At 47.0% G+C, this 17,437-nt stretch overlaps 1 protein-coding gene across 1 annotated transcript in view; it reads left to right on the forward strand.

Annotated features, from left to right (window-relative positions):
• Positions 1-17,437, forward strand: part of FLOT1 (flotillin 1) — a 232,098-nt gene that overhangs the window by 155,328 nt on the left and 59,333 nt on the right. The window contains exon 9 of the mRNA XM_086920821.1: positions 11,564-11,745. Coding sequence (XP_086776947.1) covers positions 11,564-11,745 — 182 coding nt within the window. The remainder of the gene's footprint in view (positions 1-11,563; positions 11,746-17,437) is intronic.

The following is a 17,437-nucleotide window of genomic DNA, read 5'->3' on the forward strand; positions in this document are numbered from 1 at the left end:
AAGCGTTGAATTTTCATGTTACTTATAATTTTATCTGTATTTAGGCTTCTTACATGAGAGATGCTGGTTCTATTTCCTATGTTGCATTTAGTTTTCATTGTAAATTTTTCTCGTATGCTATTATTCAGTTTAATTCACATATCGGTCACTTGGTTCACGCAGGTATTACATCACTGGCTTGCGTTAGCTTCAAGTTGCCGGAACTTTATTAGTCACGCTTCATACACATTCCCCACCTTTAGCGTGTATATCTTTAATATTTCGCTTGTTACACACGCGTATTTAACCACACCCCCTCACGTCACAGATCTAGTGTTACGATTCCGGTTTGGCGGATATGCACAGTGTTTGAATCGTCATCGATGCGCAACTTAACAGCCCATGCAATCGGTAAGCATTTTTTCCCGTGGTCTTGCTACAGCGTAATACTGGCTTATCTTTGAGTTTAAGGTGAAGGTAAACACTTGTGGTTGACTCGATTCACTCGCAAACCGCCATGCTCAATTTTACCGTTATGAGACCCTTCACGAACGGAGTTTTAGTTTCTAGTCATCACACACCCCCTCACGCCGAATCATTTTAAAGAGCACGCTTGTCCTCACAAACGTTTTTTTCACCAGCATGTATACGTTTTGGAAGTTCACGCTATGGTTCATATTACGCTGAGATATCAGCCTCACTCGCAGTTGATATATACGCAGCACCTTTCAATAGAACTATTCCTTTAACACTCTATTTATGCGCTACGCACATTATGTGTCTTTTTGATGTTCAGTGATGTATTCATGTATAGTGATGCATACTATATGTTTCCTAATAGATATTCCCCTGATGAAGGCAGATGCCGAAATGTATTGGGAATGAAAAGAATATATGTTATATGGCATATCCAGGAGTGATAAACATTGATACAGATGTGCCTACCTGGACGCAGTAAATGATGAATAAAATCACTTACGATACTTAAGAAGAACAACCCTTTGATTGTTTCATTTCAAATTCCAGCTGTAGTACACAGCGTCCCTTCTGTGCCCAAGGAAACACCAATACATCCGTGTAGGTGCAACTTCAATTATTATTCTCTCTAAAGCAGGGAGTCATTCTTTGGAGCACGGACTTCCCTTGAAATGGGTTTAACGGTAAAGCAGTGCACGGTCAAAACCACTGGTCTTATTTTTACCTCTCCTTTAAGACTTCCTTCCCCTTCTCCTCCACCTATGCCATCACCACCTACTCCCCTACCACAACATTCCCCTACATCCTCTATCATACCAGATGATGACAACCGGGATGATGGCTCTGATGATATAGGGGGTAACATAGATGATCCATCTATTCCTCCAGGCTCACCTGACCCGTGGGATGATTATAACACCCCAGACATCCCAAATATCCCCCAGGATGACATATACCCCTCAAGGCCTCCCCCCTGAAGGCACTAAGGGTTTCAATCAGCTGATACACAGAGACGCGCAATATCATGGGGTATCCTATTGGATATCTTTGATAATGCACAAAGGTCCTCATCCATTTTACCAAGGCTCAAAGGAGTCATTAAGCATGCTCTTGAAGTCTTCAAGGACCCAATAAGAACTCGGGTCATTAACCCTCTCATAGAGAAAAAATATAAAGCTGCCCGTTCAGACCCAGCATATATTAAAGGCCCAGTACCACTAGACTCACTTGTAGTTTCCAATGCACGCAAGAGAGCAAACTCACAAACATCAGGTGAAGCTCCACCACCAGATAAAGAGTCTAAGCTACTTGACGCATCAGGGAAAAGAACGTCCTCTCAAGCAGCAAACATGTGGCGTATTGCCAATACACAAGCATTATTGGCCAGATACGACAGGGCACATTATGATGAATTAGAATCAATAATGCAGCACCTCCCTAATCAGTACAAAGATAGAGCAAATGGGCTTATCCAAGAAGGGAAAAATATCACAAACACCTCTATTCGGTGTGCACTCGATGCAGCAGACACTGCCTCCAGAGCAGTTAACACCAGTGTTTTGTTGCGTAGACATGCCTGGCTGCGCATATCAGGGTTCAAACCTGAAGTCCAAAGTGCTATACTTAATCAACCCTTTGATGAGCAACACCTATTCGGACCTAACATAGATGTATCACTTGAAAAAATGAAAGAGGATACAGATACGGCCAAATCTATGGGAGCCCTGCAGTCGCAGGCTCCCAGACATTCATTTCGCCGCTCATCGTATGGAGGCGCCACCAGGGGATAATCCTCAGACACCTTCTACCTCGTACAAAGCCCTTACACAATCCACCTATAGTAAGGGCTACCAAAGTGGTGGTTACAGGGGTAACAATAATAAAGGCAGAGGTAAAAACAACAACTCCCGCTCTGCCTCTACCCCGGATCAATGACTCCCCGCCCCTTCCCCGCCCCATTCCACTCCTGTCACTGAAGACTACAACAATACCTGCCAGCCTGGGAAAACATCACATCAGACAGGTGGGTGCAACAATTAATTCAGTCAGATTACTGTCTAGAACTAACATCCACCCCCCAAACGTACCTCCCAAGCAGCGTCCAATGTCACAAGAACATTTAACACTGCTCAGACAGGAAGTAATATCCCTCCTGCAGAAAAATGCAATAGAAATAGTCCCAAAGCATCAAGAAAACAAAGGAGTATACTCCCTATATTTCCTAATTCCAAAGAAGGATGGATCTCTAAGACCCATCCTAGACCTCAAAACATTTACATACAGTTGGACCATTTTCTTATGGTCACACTCCAACAAGTCCTTCCAGTCCTGTTACAAAACGACTTACTTGTCACTCTAGATCTCAAGGACGCCTATTTCCATATTCCCATCCACACAGAGCACAGAAAATATCTCAGATTTGTGCTAGATGGGCAGCACTAGCCGTACAAAGTGCTCCCATTCGGAGTCACAACAGCGCCAAGGGTGTTTACCAAATGCCTAGCAGTGGTAGCAGCACACTTAAGAAGACAGCATATTAATATCTTCCCATACCTAGACGACTGGCTCATAAAAGCCAGCTCATACAGCCAGTGTACACAACACACGCACGCTACTATTCAACTGCTTCACAACTTGGGATTCACAGTAAATCACACCAAATCGCATCTACAACCCTCGCACATACAACAGTATCTCGACGCTACAATAAACACCCAACTAACACTAGCTTATCCCGCTCCAGCCAGGATAACAAGTGTACAAACTCTCCTAACAAAATTCAAACTGCAACACTCGCTTCCAGCTCGAGTGTTCATGCAGCTCATAGGAATGATGGCATCTTGCATATTCATAGTACCTCTCGCAAGATTGGAAATGCGTTCACTTCAAGAATGCCTAGCACGCCAATTGAACCAGGCTTAGGGTCAATTAACAGACCTAGTGTTGGTAGACGGTCGGACTCATCGTTCTCTGCAATGGTGGAACACCAAAAACCTTTCCAGGGGGCGACCGTTTCTAGAGCCAGTTCCTCAAATAATCATTACAGCGGACGCATCGCTCTCCGGCTGGGGAGCTCACCTACTGCATCACACCATACAAGGCAGCTGGACACCGCAACAAAAGCTACTCCACATCAACCACTCAGAGTTGCTAGCTGTGTTTCTAGCCCTAAAAGCATTTAAAAATCAAGTGTCAGGCAAAGCTGTCTTAGTCCGCACAGACAATATGACAGCCATGTACTACATAAACAAACAGGGGGAATACACTCTCTGCAGCTCTCTCAGTTGGCAAAGCAGATATGGAGATGAGCTATACCTCTAAAGATCTTCCTCTTAGCCCAACACGTCCCAGGAGTACAAAACACCATAGCAGATCTGCTAAGTCGACAAACACAGCAAAACCATGAGTGGGAACTTCATCAGCAAGTTCTTCAACCATTCTTTCAAATATGGGGACAACCTCAGATAGACCTCTTCGCCACCCACGAAAATTCAAAATGCCCAAACTTCGCCGTCAGATACCCACACCCATTGTCCAAAGGCAATGCGATATGGATGAACTGGTCAGGACAATTTGCGTACGCTTTTCCTCCTCTCCCACTACTTCCGTTAGTGGTACGCAAACTACAGCAACATTCCCTAACGCTCATTCTAGTCGCTCCAACTTGGGCCAGACAACCGTGGTACACCACACTGCTGCAACTGTCTGTGGTACCACACCAAAAACTAAGCCTATCTCCACGCCTCTTAACACAGAACCATGAAGAGATCAGACACCCGGATCCAGCTCAGCTCAACCTAGCGATCTGGCTCCTGAGGTCATAGAGTTTGGTTACCTCAACCTTCCCCCAAAATGTATGAACGTTATCAAGGAAGCTAGACGTCCCACTACTAGAGCATGTTATGTTGCTAAGTGGAAAAGGTTTGTCATATACTGTCAAAACAACCACATAAATCCTTTAGACGTGTCTATTCAACACATCATAGGATACCTATTACACCTTCAAAAGTGTAACTTAGCCTATACATCTATCAGGCTACACCTTGCTGCCATTGCAGCATACTTACAAAATAGACAACATCTATCTCCTTTTAGAGTACCAGCTATAAAGGCTTTCATGGAAGGACTCAAAAGAATAATTCCTCCCAGAACGCCACCTTCACCGGTGTGGAATTTAAACATTGTTCTCACATGGTTAATGGTACCTCCCTTTGAACCTTTACATAAATGTTAATTGCAATTCCTAACCTGGAAAGTAGCTTTCCTAGTAGCTATTACTTCTCTCAGACCGGTTAGTGAACTACAAGCATTTACCATTCAGGAACCCTTTCTGCAAATGCATCTTAACAAAGTGGTTCTCCGCACTAATCCTAAATTCCTTCCAAAAGTCATTTCACCATTCCATCTAAATCAATCTTTTGAGCTGCCCGTATTTTTCTCGCAGCCTCAAACAGTCGCAGAAAGAGCTCTACACACCTTCGATGTCAAGAGAGCATTACTGTACTATATCGAAAGGACACAAGCTTTTCGTAAAACAAAACAACTTTTCGTGTCTTTTTCACCACTGTATAAAGGCAACCCCATATCAAAATCAGGGATAGCCAGATGGATTGTTAAATGTATACAAATATGTTACCACAAAGCCAAACGTACGTTAACAATTCCTCCAAAAGCCCATTCTACAAGGAAAATAGGGGCTTCAATGGCATTCTTAGGGAACATTACCCTAGATGACATATGCAAAGCAGCTACATGGTCTACACCGCACACATTCACAAAACACTATTGTGTAGATGTGCAAACTAAGCAACAAGCCACTGTGGGCCAGGCTGTACTAAAAACTCTGTTTCAAACAACTGCAACAGATACTGGTGGTCGCCGCTAGGTGTGGGTACTGCTATGCAATCTATGCACAGTGTATAATCTGCAGCTCATATGCCTCGAACGGAAAATGCTACTTACCAGTATGCATCTGTTCTTGGCATGTAGAGCTGCAGAGTAACACACGCCCACCCGCTTACTTTTATCTGTTCCAGTATTATCTTAATTAGATACAAATTACATGGACATCACTACCTCTTGTACAGCTCCATCACTACCCTAATGGCGAAAAACAATCTGGGGATGGAGCCGATGCCCATGCGCAGTATCATCCAAAGGAGGAGTCACCTATCCTGTGACTTCCAAAGACTTTTCTACAACAAAACAAACTGCAAACATCCGGGTCCAACACTAGGTGGCCATCTATGCACAGTGTGTAACTCTGCAGCTCTACATGCCAAAAACAGATGCATACTGGTAAGTAGCATTTTCTTTCCTACACAGGAGACAGCGCTCATATATGTTTATTTATTTATTTATTTTGAAAGTTTTATATAGCGCTTTACAGAGAGAGGTACATGGGCATGGTTAAACAGATAAATCAATAGGTCATTTAGTACAAATAAGTGGCAGCTAAGCCCAACATGAGTACAAAGTAGTACAAATAGGTGGCTACAAGGCCAAACATGTGAGTAATAGAGCAGTTAATACAACATCAAAAGGGTCAAACAAGTAGTATAGAACGGTGCCGAGTACTAACAGTGATCCAGATAGTAGTTCAGGTGTATTTAGCCATGAGGATAGCTTTTACTTCATTTTTAAAGAGTGTGGTGGAAGGGATAAGTCTTGTTTCGGGCGGGAGAGAGTTCCAGATCCTAGGCGCCATTCCCGAGAAGGAGCGCTTATGTTTTTTCCTTCCGGAATCTTCGAGGTTTCAATAGAAGATTGTTTGAGCCTCTGGTGTTTCTAGCTCCTCCAGAGATTGTCAGTTTCTGAGCGAGGTATCTGGGTGAGTTTAGATGTACCGCCTTGTGTGTCAGGCAGGCGATTTTCAGATGTATTCTAGCTTCAAAAGGCAGCCAGTTCAGGGATTTCAAGTCTGGGGTAATATGGGAGTGTTTTTTTGACCCAGTGATGAGTCTCGCTGCAGCGTTTAGAGAAGCTCTTAGGGGTGCGGTTGTAGTTAGGGGGAGTCCACAGAGGGCGATGCTGCTGTATTCAATTCGAGGGATGACTAGTGCTTTTACTGCGGTTTGGAAGTCTTTGGCTGGGAGGAAGGGTTTAAGTTTCCTCGGAGTATTGATTTGGAAGTTTGCTCCCTTTGTTGCCTTGCTGATATGTTGCTGCATGCTCAGATTGGTGTCGAGTGTTATGCCTAGGGATTTTGCTGAGTCCACGATGGTGGGTTGGACATTGCGTTTAGTTAGGTCTTTAAGCCAAATTTGAGTGGTGGAGGCCTTCGCTGGAGGTGAGATCAGAAGGAATTCTGTTTTCAGGGCATTGAGTTTGGGATGATTATCGGCCAGCCAGGATTGGGTGCTTCTGATCGTTGAGTTCAGGAGCAAGATGTCCTTGGGGGACTGTAATTTGAGATAAAGTTGGGTGTCATCTGCGTACATGTGAAAGTGTACATTGGATGCTTGTAGCAAGGTGGTGAGCGGTTCCATGACTAGGTTGAATAGAGTTGGGGATAGAGAGGATCCTTGGGGGACACCTAGCGTTACGGGTATTGGCGAGGACATCCTGTTGTTGCTCTTGAATTTCTGCGACCTGTTGTGAAGAAAGGAGGTGAACCACTTGAGAACAGTTCCAGATAAGCCCATTCTTGTGTTTAGAAGCTCTAGTAGCTTCTCATGTTTAACAGTATCAAATGCTGAAGAGAGATCAAGGAGGATGAGGAGGCAGGTGTCGTTCCGGTCTAGCATTTGAAGTGCGTCGTCAATTATGTGAGTCATAGCCGTTTCTGTACTGTGCCCTGCTCGGAAGCCTGACAGATGCGGGTTGAGAAGATCAAATTGTTCAATGTGTTTAGCCAATTGTAGTTGTGCGCATTTTTCCAGCAGTTTGTCGAGGGTGGGAATATTGGTAATGGGACGGTAGTTGTTGAGATCAGAGGGGTCGGCTGTAGGTTTCTTTAGGAGAGGTGTGACCTGACCAACTTTTAGTGAGTCAGGTATGCTTCCCTGTTGGAGAGAGCTATTGATAATTTTAGTCCAGAGAGGGATAAGCAAGGGGGTGAAGTCTTTTACTGCTGCAGCAGGAAGGGGGTCCGTGAGGTGATTGGATGGTTTCAGGGTGCTGAGCAGTTTGCCAATTTCTTCTTCTGAGTATGTGCCAAAGGTTGACCATGTGGCATTGTTTTTTGGTTCAGTGGCTGCTAGGCACTGTGGTTTGGAGTAGAGGCTTGCGTCAATGAGGAGATCGCTCTTTATGTTGTCAGTTTTTTGGGAAAAGAAAGCAGCGAAGTCTTCACAGGATGGCGCCTCACGCGCAGTGATGAGTGGTTGGGGTTGATCCTTGGATTGTGATCTGACTAGCTCAAACAGTTTTCTCGGACGGTTTTTTGCTTGGTCGAGCTGGAGGCTGAAGACGTCTGATTTTGAGCGTTTTATTTTCCTGAAGTAGGCGTTTCTCTTTTTCTTCAGGTCTTTTAGGTGCATTGCCGAGGGAGCTGATCTCCAGGTACGCTCTGCCATTCGCATGTCTCGTCTATCTTCATTGAGTCTCCCGTCGTACCATGGTTTGGAGATTTTAGTAGAGGCTCTTTTTAGCTGCAAAGGTGCAGCCTCATTAATTATAGAGGTCATAGTGCTGAGATACTGGTCAGTCAGTGTTTGTACATTCGTATCGCCTGTCGGTGGCAGTAGGAGATTGCACCTGTTAGGGGGCAGAGAGCCTGGGTTGAGTTTTTTCATGTCTCTTTTCCAGACTTTTGTCTTGGATACTTGAGCCGGGTTAACTTTAACTTTTTCATTGATGAAGAATGTGACAGTATGATGATCTGACCAGTCACAGGGTTGGATGGAGTCGAGTTGGATGGATTCCTCTTTGGAGATGACCAGGTCGAGGATGGAACCTTTCTCGTGGGTCGGGCTGTTACATATTTGGGTGAGGTTGAGGGCATCGAGGAAGTTTTTAAGACTATTTACCACCGCGTCCTTGCCATCATTCCAGTGGAGGTTGAAGTCACCAAGGTATATTTGGGTGAGCTGCCGTCCAGAATTGTTTGAGATCATATCCATGATTTGTTGTGACACACTTGCTAGACTGCAAGATCAACTACTCAAGCCTCAAGGTGCACCTGGCAGCAATTGTAGCCTACACCAGGGGAGATTCATGGAAAAGTTTCTTCACAGCAACAGTCATCAAAAGATTCCTTGAGGAGTCCAAAAGGATTGCACCCCAAAGGAAGGCTCCAGCCCCAATGTGGAGCTTAAACACAGTCCTTTCACTACTAATGTCAGGACCATTCGAGCCCTTGCCAAAGCAGAACTCAAATACATCACCATAAAGACTGCCTTCTTATTAGCCATAACATCTCTACGACGAGTACGTGAACTACACGTGTTAGCAATTGAAGAACCATACATGCAGATCCACAAAGACAAGGTTATCCTATGGACCACCCCTCAATTCCTACCTACGGTAGTGAGCACATTCCACATGAACCAAAGCATACAGCTAGCAGTCTTCTTCCAAACCCACAAACACGACTAGAAAGAAGCCTTCAGACCTTGGACGCAAGAAGGGCTTTACGATGCTATCTACAGGAGACAAAACAATTCCGTAACGGCAATCAATTGTTCGTCTCTCACTCAAGGTCCAACAAGGGAGCACCAGTGGCAAAGGGGACAATAGCATGTTGCATTGTAGAGGCAATTCAAGTATGCTATGCCTCAGCAGGAACATGCCCAAAAGCACGCTTAACAAGGATAAATGGGGCAGCCCTGGCCTTTATGGCCAATCGACCCTATGTGCAGCGGCAACATAGGCATACCCGCACACATTCACCAAACATTACAGCGTGGATTTACAGATGACTAAAGAAGCTCAAGTGGGACAAAAGGTACTTCAACACTTGTTCGCAAGGTCTTGCTCATCTTACCACAACCAACTCCAAGAAGGGGAAAACCACTACATAGTCTAATGCACAGCATGTGAATCTAGAAAAGGATTCACGCTGCAAAACAAAATGGTTACTTACCAGTAGGAGTAGTTTTGCAGCTTGAAGAGTTTTCTGGATTCACATGTGACCCACCCACCTCCCCTCAGAAGAGGAGTGCTAACAGGTGGGTCAAACTATTGCTTAAATCAAATAACTAACATCTAAAGACAACAGGATTTAAGACTTAGCCTGGAGAAAAAATGGGAAAAAAGAATCTGAAGAAGTCTACCACGCACAGGAACGTCCGAGGTGCCGTCTGACGTCACACAAGGGAAGGACCTAGCACCAAATGGTGGTCGACGATGCCCCAAGCAAAAAAACTAAAAAGAAAAAAATTACTTTTCCGGACCCAACCACTAGATGGCGGAGTAATGCAGAGCATGTGTATCCAGAAAACTCTTCAAGCTGCAAAACTAGTCCTACTGGTAAGTAACCATTTCGTTTTTCTGTGAATAAGTCTTTAGAGTCTCGAGACAAAGTGACTCTTCCTCTTGGTGATTATGTGCATGTGCATCGACTCCATTGTTAAATTGTTTTCTTCCCGTCGTCGGGTTCGGAGATCAGTACAAGTTGGGACATTCGGTATCCAAAAGGAAAGAAAGGAATGCCATCACGTGTATTTTTACCTATACAATTTGTTATGTTGCTTCTTCGGGCTAAGAAGATATATACTTGAATAATTCAATGAGACCGTTCATGGTTCATGGTTCTGGTTAAATATTCAACAAGCTTTTCTGAGATCTGTGAGCAGGATAGAATATTTTAAAAGAAGATGGTGACTAGACTAAGTGTTTCTACAATCTAAGGGGAGGGACGAGAGCGTGATCATGGTTCCACTCAGTCTGTCCATTTGAGTGAAACTCGAGTTGGCATTTTCAGTTCTTCCCTTTAGTATATTACATGTCCCATGACCTTGAATTCATGTTCAATAAACCCATGTAAATGCACCCCTTTATGACATACTTTAAAGTCTGGTATTAAACGGTGGACCTCACAATAGGCAGATTTATATTATCACGTCTGCGTTGGTCAGTGAATGACAAGTTGTGATTCCCTTTGCAGTTAGTAACATCCCAACTTTCATCAACTTCCGTGTATTGTTCGATGCATGAGAGAGTGCACGTGACTCTCATCTTATCTAAGAAGACTGCTTTTTGAGTTGCTTCTGTGTTCCAGTCCAAGGGTCTGCTTTAGCTCTTGGTTGACGGGTTACTCCATGTCAACGGGAATGGATATCCCATCCGCCCTTACTGCATGTCAACGGGAATGGATATCCCATCCGCCTAAATATAAATGCCATAGGATATAATGGGATTTATATTCGGCGGATGGGATATCCGTCACCGTTGTGACAACGTAACCCGTCCCCCAAGATCTAAATCAGGCCCCAAGTGTTTTAAATGTGGATGCTGCGTGCAGGAGGTGGATGCTGCGTGCAGGAGGTGGATGCTGCGTGCAGGAGGTGGATGCTGCATGAAGGAGGTGGATGCTGCATGAAGGAGGTGGATGCCGCGTGAAGGAGGTGGATGCCGCGTGAAGGAGGTGGATGCCGCGTGAAGGAGGTGGATGCCGCGTGCAGGAGGTGGATGCCGCGTGCAGGAGGTGGATGCCGCGTGCAGGAGGTGGATGCCGCGTGCAGGAGGTGGATGCCGCGTGCAGGAGGTGGATGCCGCGTGCAGGAGGTGGATGCCGCGTGCAGGAGGTGGGTGCCGCGTGCAGGAGGTGGGTGCTGCGTGCAGGAGGTGTGTGCTGCGTGCAGGATGTGGATGTTGCGTGCAGGATGTGGATGCTGCGTGCAGGATGTGGATGCTGCGTGCAGGAGGTGGATGCTGCGTGCAGGAGGCGGATGCTGCGTGCAGGAGGCGGATGCTGCGTGCAGGAGGTGGATGCTGCGTGCAGGAGGTGGATGCTGCATGCAGGAGGTGGATGCTGCGTGCAGGAGGTGGATGCTGATGCACAGTCTGCATTCCTGGGTTCTCCTAGTCATTTGTGTGATTGGTGGTGTTGTGTGGTTCCTATCCCACTTCTGCCTGCTGTGAGAGGAGAGCGACATGAGTGGGTAGAGCGAGGCTGAAGGTGATCTTCGACCCCACCTGACTCCTCCTGTCAATGCCCCTGCAGGTGGCGAAGACGAAGCAGAAGATCGAGGAGCAGAAGATGCAGGTGCAGGTAGTGGAGCGCACGCAGCAGATCCAGCTGCAGGAGCAGGAGATCACCCGCAAGGAGAAGGAGCTGGAGGCGCGCATCATGAAGCCGGCTGAGGCCGAACGCTTCCGGCTAGAGAAGCTGGCTGAAGCTGAGAGGTAGGACGGGAGGGAGGAGAGGTGGGTGAGGGGAGGCATGGCCTCAGAACAGAAGAAGGGCCTGGAGGTACATCTTGTTTGAGTCAGAGGTAGGTCTTTGGGGATGTGGCTTCCAACAAACCAAACTCGACTATGACAAATGTTTCAACTACTTCCTTCCACATCACCCACCCTTCCTTCCAAGCACAAATTCTTGAGCGGGCAGCCACCAACCAGCACCTTGCGCATCTTGACCATGCAGGCATCCCCAGTCCACCTAGTCTAAGACGTGCCTACTTCCCAATACTGCGATACCAAAGGGGATGATGGACAGAGTGTTTGAGCAAATCAGACACTCACCCCCTGTCAACTGATCTGGGTTTAATCCATCATCATTCTTTAGCTCATTCCACCACCCCAGTTCAGACATTGCCATATGCAAATCAGTCTGACCCTGTGCCTCATGGGAACAGTCCAGCCCGAACTGCCAGGCCATGAACCCAAAACCTTAAATCTTTATTTCGTCATGATAGTTCAGGCAGCCTGGAACACCTCTGACGATTCGCTTGATCACTTCTTGGAAAACCTCTGCCGCGGAGGGCACCCCAAAGCAGAGTCATCTGTATGTAAAGGGCCCATGTGTGTGGCAAATGTGCCAATGCAGCGGAGGGAATCTTCCAGCTATTCGCAGACTTTGTCAACTCATGAATAATGTCCTCCATGTGGGGAGGGAGATGCCTCTCTCACTCTATGGCCTGATTCGTGTGGGTCTTCTCCATACACGTGCAGATCTGTGCTTGTGTTTGCGTTGTTTTGGCACTAGAACGATGTTCGAAACCGAAGATTTAGGTGCAAAATGTCTCCATCGCCGGCATAGATCTCCTGGGTCTACCTTTCAAACCACCACTTCTGTGATCTGCAGTTCTTGTCTTGAAATGTGGCCACCTTCATAGAAATCACTTCCCGCAGAAGCATCGCTGTTACAGGCTTTAAGCATAGAGGAGCCTTTCATTCAGGTCCAAAGGGACAGGGTGGCCCTGAAAACCAATCCCAGATTTCCACCAAAAGTCGTCTTACCATTTTATATTATTCTAACCATTGAGATGCCCATCGTCTTCCTTCACCCAGACTCGGTGGCTGGACTGGCTCTACACACATTAGATATTGAAAGGGTGTTTCGGTGTTCCTGTATTACTGCCAAAGCACTAAGTTATTTCATAAGACAAACAATGCTTTATGGCTTTAATATAAACCTGTGGCAAACAAAAGGAGGAGCATCACCATACAGATTAAGAAAAATCTTACTGGGATGTGTGCTGGCCAAAGGAAAGATATTTCCTTTTATAAAAGGAAAAATCTTTCCTTTGGCCAGCACACATCCCAGTAAGATTTTTCTTAATCTGTATGGTGATGCTCCTCTTTTTGTTTGCCACATACCTATTTAGGGGAACAGGAGTAATTCCCATTCACCTCCGGTGATAATTCCCTTACTCTCTTTTTTGGTTGGTACATTTAATATAAACCTCACATGGGACACCCATCTGCAAGTCTGGTATTGCGAGATGGATTGTTAAATTAATACAATCCTGTTATGCCGAAGCCAAACACACACTGTCTGTGCTTTGCAGAGCACATTCTGCACTCAAGAAGGGTAACGTCCCTTTAGCAGACAGCTGTAAAGCTGATATCTAGTTAACATCACATACCAGACACTACTGTGTGGACATTCAAGCTCATCGAAAGGCTTTAGTTGTACAGACTGTGTTAGAAACTTTGTTCCAAACATCTGCATCCTCTGCTCGGTACCCATCGGTTTGGGGAGAATCTGCGTTACCGTCTATGCAGAGCATGTGCATCTGCAGCGACTCGTGCTACAAATGGAAAGTGTTCAAACCAGCATTTACTTTTTGTCTTCTAACCATCTTTTCATGGTGCTGTTGTGGTGTAGATTCACATTTCCACCTTCTTCCATGGACCCCAGCAATGACCCCTGATGTTGTGATCTTGCCTTCAATGTACACAATGCACCCTTGTTATGGACAGTACACTCCACTTACACTGCTCTCCCGCTGAGAGGAAAAAAGTTGGAGATGTCTGAACCGATCTGTTAGACCCGGCTTCCTGGGCACCAGGGCACTCTGGGTTACTGCGCTCCAATCGCATCAAGTGAAGTGTTCCCTGCTGGTGCCCTGGGGCCTCAGTACTAGTGGACCCAAAACTGGATAACCAAGTACTCCTCTCCAGCACTTGACTCTCTCAGGGTAGCGAGACAGAACAGTCTTAAGGCTTACTCAAGGAGGAGATTTGGGGTTAGACATTCAGAATACAGTGCACGCCTAACTACCAGCTGATAAAATTAATGTCCAGTCAGTGCTTTACTTTTTATAAAATAAAAGTACTGTAATACACACAATAATTATTCAACACATAAAAGTAGTGAAAACCAGATGTTTCTACAACCTTCTGGGCCAGACCCCAAACAGTATTATAGCACCTAGACACCAAGTACTGTAAAAACACAGTTAACATGAAGAGACACAATTAGCATTGCATCTTACAGACCATGTTTCCAGGGTTGCTCTCATTCGCTGGAGCCTTGATGCCAATATTTGGATTGAAAGGATATAGTTTCGGCATATGATGCGAAGTCAAAGTTTCTTGATCAGGCTCTTAACCCCCACCCAAAGCAACAGAAGTGCCCTCCCGTCCTGAGTGAGGACACAGCCCTAGTGGTGTCAGGGATCTGACCACAGGTGCATGATGTCTTGGCACAGTTTAATGGAGTCCCACTAGTGCAGTAGCCACTGGCTAGCTATAGGGGGGAGGGTAGTGCTGTACAGAGTGCCAGTTCACCATGATACCCGCAGACATCACAAAAAGAAAAGTGGGGCCTGTTTCACTGGCCTCTATTCCCCAGCTACAGCTTGTACAAGCTCCCACCACACAGGGGAGGGGTCTGGGCTAAGCGATCTCACCTTCAAAGACTGGGATCAAGCTTCCCCTTCTCTTGCTCCCTTGATGTGCTGAAAGCTTCCTTTCCTCCTTGCGCATCGGTCTGCATCCTTGTTCAAAGCGCCCGCTCCACAAGTCTCACAGAAACAGCTGATCCTCTCCCATGCTGCTGATGCCCTGTATCCTCATCGATCACTTTGCGTCAGAATCCGTCTGTCATGGAGAAAACATCCTCAAATTCCAGACCCAGTGAGAACGTTTCTTATCTTTCCTTCACACCGTGGGTCGCGCTGGCTTCCTCTGGACAGACCTGGTGTGAGCCGCCTCTTCAGTCATAGACCAGTCTTGAACATCAGCTGACCACTAATGCCAGACTTTTATCACCTCTGATTGATAGGCTGATCCAATCAGAAGGTCTGCTATTTTTGAATCCTGATTACTCCTCCAATCGCGAACCTTTCATGGTGTGTTCAATGCCTGACATTCCTGGAGAGCAGCAGAGAGCTGTAGGCCAGAGAGCAGATCGCCATTTCACGAACAAGCAGCAAGCCGCGAGCCTCCACAGCCTCTCCGCAGCACGCCAAGCGCCGAGTTTTTTAACACCCCCCCCCGCCCCGCCAGAGGAGATAAGGGTGGAAACCCGTGCGGCAGAATCTTGTGAAAGCCTGTGAAAAACTGTGAAAGCCGGGAAGGCTGCGAACGGAACGGTGCAGAAAACAGCCATTATCCCGGGTGAGACACCAGCAGCGGCGCGGCTTGGCTTGGCTCCGGCAGCGGCCCGGCTCCGGCTGTCAGCTCCGGCTGTGGGAGGAATCCCGGGATTAGAGAGCAGGGTGTGTGCTCCGTTGAGCTCGGGCGAGGCTGAAACCTGATGCGGGTGTGGTCAGTGAATCGCCTCCTAACTGTGTAGCATAAGCTGCTGGGTCTGCCGGTGCTGAGGTCAGGTCGTCCAGACCCTCCCAGTCGCCCAATCACCGATTGGCAGCCTGTCTGTCAGACCATCGCCCGTGGCTGAGGTCTCCCAGCCGGACTGACTGTCTACCTGCCTGTCTACCTACCCGCCACCTGGTGTTTCGGTGGTGTTGCCACCTATGGAGGTGACACGTGGATGAGTGTGTTCAAAGGGGCCTACCATCAAAAGAGCGGTTACCTACCTAGACGGTCAGGATCGGCCGCGGCCCGGAGCCCGGAGGCCAGGAGCGGTGCGGCAACTTGAAATCTTTGTCTACACCACTGTCAGCAACTTGACGTACTGTTCTCGGGCCGTCTCTGGTGGAATGTGGCACCTGCAGCTCTTTCACCATCACTCTTGGGCCGCCATAGTTCCTGGAGGGTACCAGGGAGCGTGTAAGCTCCGCTTTCAGCAAGCTGCAATATTCCTCGGATTTGCTATGGAGACTTCCAAGCCGCTCAGGAAATTACCTTGGAGAAAGGGCACTGTTTTACGTACCGTCTCCCCGGGGGCCAACCAGCAGCAGTTGCCGACACCCCAGGACAAAACTCCCCACCCTGGTGGCGCATTGTCGCAATCCCGGATTAGTGACTTCTTCGGCATCTCTGCTCCTCAAACAGGCTCTCCCCCTACCGCAACATCACAGCACGACGCAGAATCAAATGTGGATATCTTGGGTTACGACCAACATTCCGCTTCCAGCCCTGTTCACTTCAAAAGCTCACTTTCGGAAAATCCGCATTCATCCTCGCCCAAAGGCCTTGTCTCACATGAGAATCCCCAGTTGTGTATACTTCCCCAGGACGACGCCATCACGAACCAGGACAGCTCCACTGTTTCACCAAGTGTCCTTTCTACTGGCCTGGGGAACCCACCGGAACCAGTCTCGGGTTCAGACTCTACAACCTTCACTACAAACACCTCTGTAATAAATACTGCGGCCAAGTTGCAAGTCCAAGTCCATAGCCGAGCGCCGCTTACTCCTTCAAAATATTCTGACAACTGCAACATGGTAGATTTGACACCAAAGCCCTTACCACAACGCAGCCCAGGTTCTGGTGTTCTTCAAATCGGCCAGAAGGACCCACTATCTTTAAAAAAGAGCCTAAAGTTTGACAGCCCTCTGTCATCTAAGAGATTCTTGGCCTCTCTAGAAGCCCGAATTGAGGAATCCCTTGCCCACACCTGGCCTCAGTTCGCATTCCAACTCCTCTAGTATCACGCAAGATGATCAAGAGCTACCTGTGTTCGCTTCCATGGGATCGACAAACTCCATCTCGGTCTCGTTGACATCTCTTCATGTAAAGCAAGACGCAATTGCTGCAGCCATGCTTTGGCAATCTCAGAAAATGGAACTGCAGATTGACCTAATTCAAACTTTGGCCTCAGCACTGTCTGACCTGGGCTCCAGGCTAAGTTCTCTTGAAAGGTCTGTAGGGCCGCAGGATAACTTGAATTTCTGCTCCTGTTCTCCAATAATTAATAAACTTTCCTCTCTCCCAGAAATCTTGGGAGCACTTTTGGACAGTGTGAAGAGCAACATCAAGGGAAATGGGACAGTGAAACTCCCTCAAGAGCCCAAACTTTTATCTCCTCTGAGGAGTTTTTACACACTGCTACATTGGTCGGCTCTCAATCAGGGAAAAGCTACCCCCCTGTCTTCTGATTCAGATCCTAATATCTCGGCTTGTTTGCCACTGGGAACCAGCCCAGGGAACCTCCAAGCAGGTCCAGAACGCTCCGATTTGAGCAGCCTAACACCGACGAAATCAGCGATTCAGCGGCCCAATCCCACTAATTCAGCCTATA

The sequence above is a fragment of the Lissotriton vulgaris genome, chromosome 5, assembly GCF_964263255.1.
Source record: "Lissotriton vulgaris chromosome 5, aLisVul1.2, whole genome shotgun sequence".
In the NCBI taxonomy this organism is placed as follows: Eukaryota; Metazoa; Chordata; class Amphibia; order Caudata; family Salamandridae; genus Lissotriton; species Lissotriton vulgaris.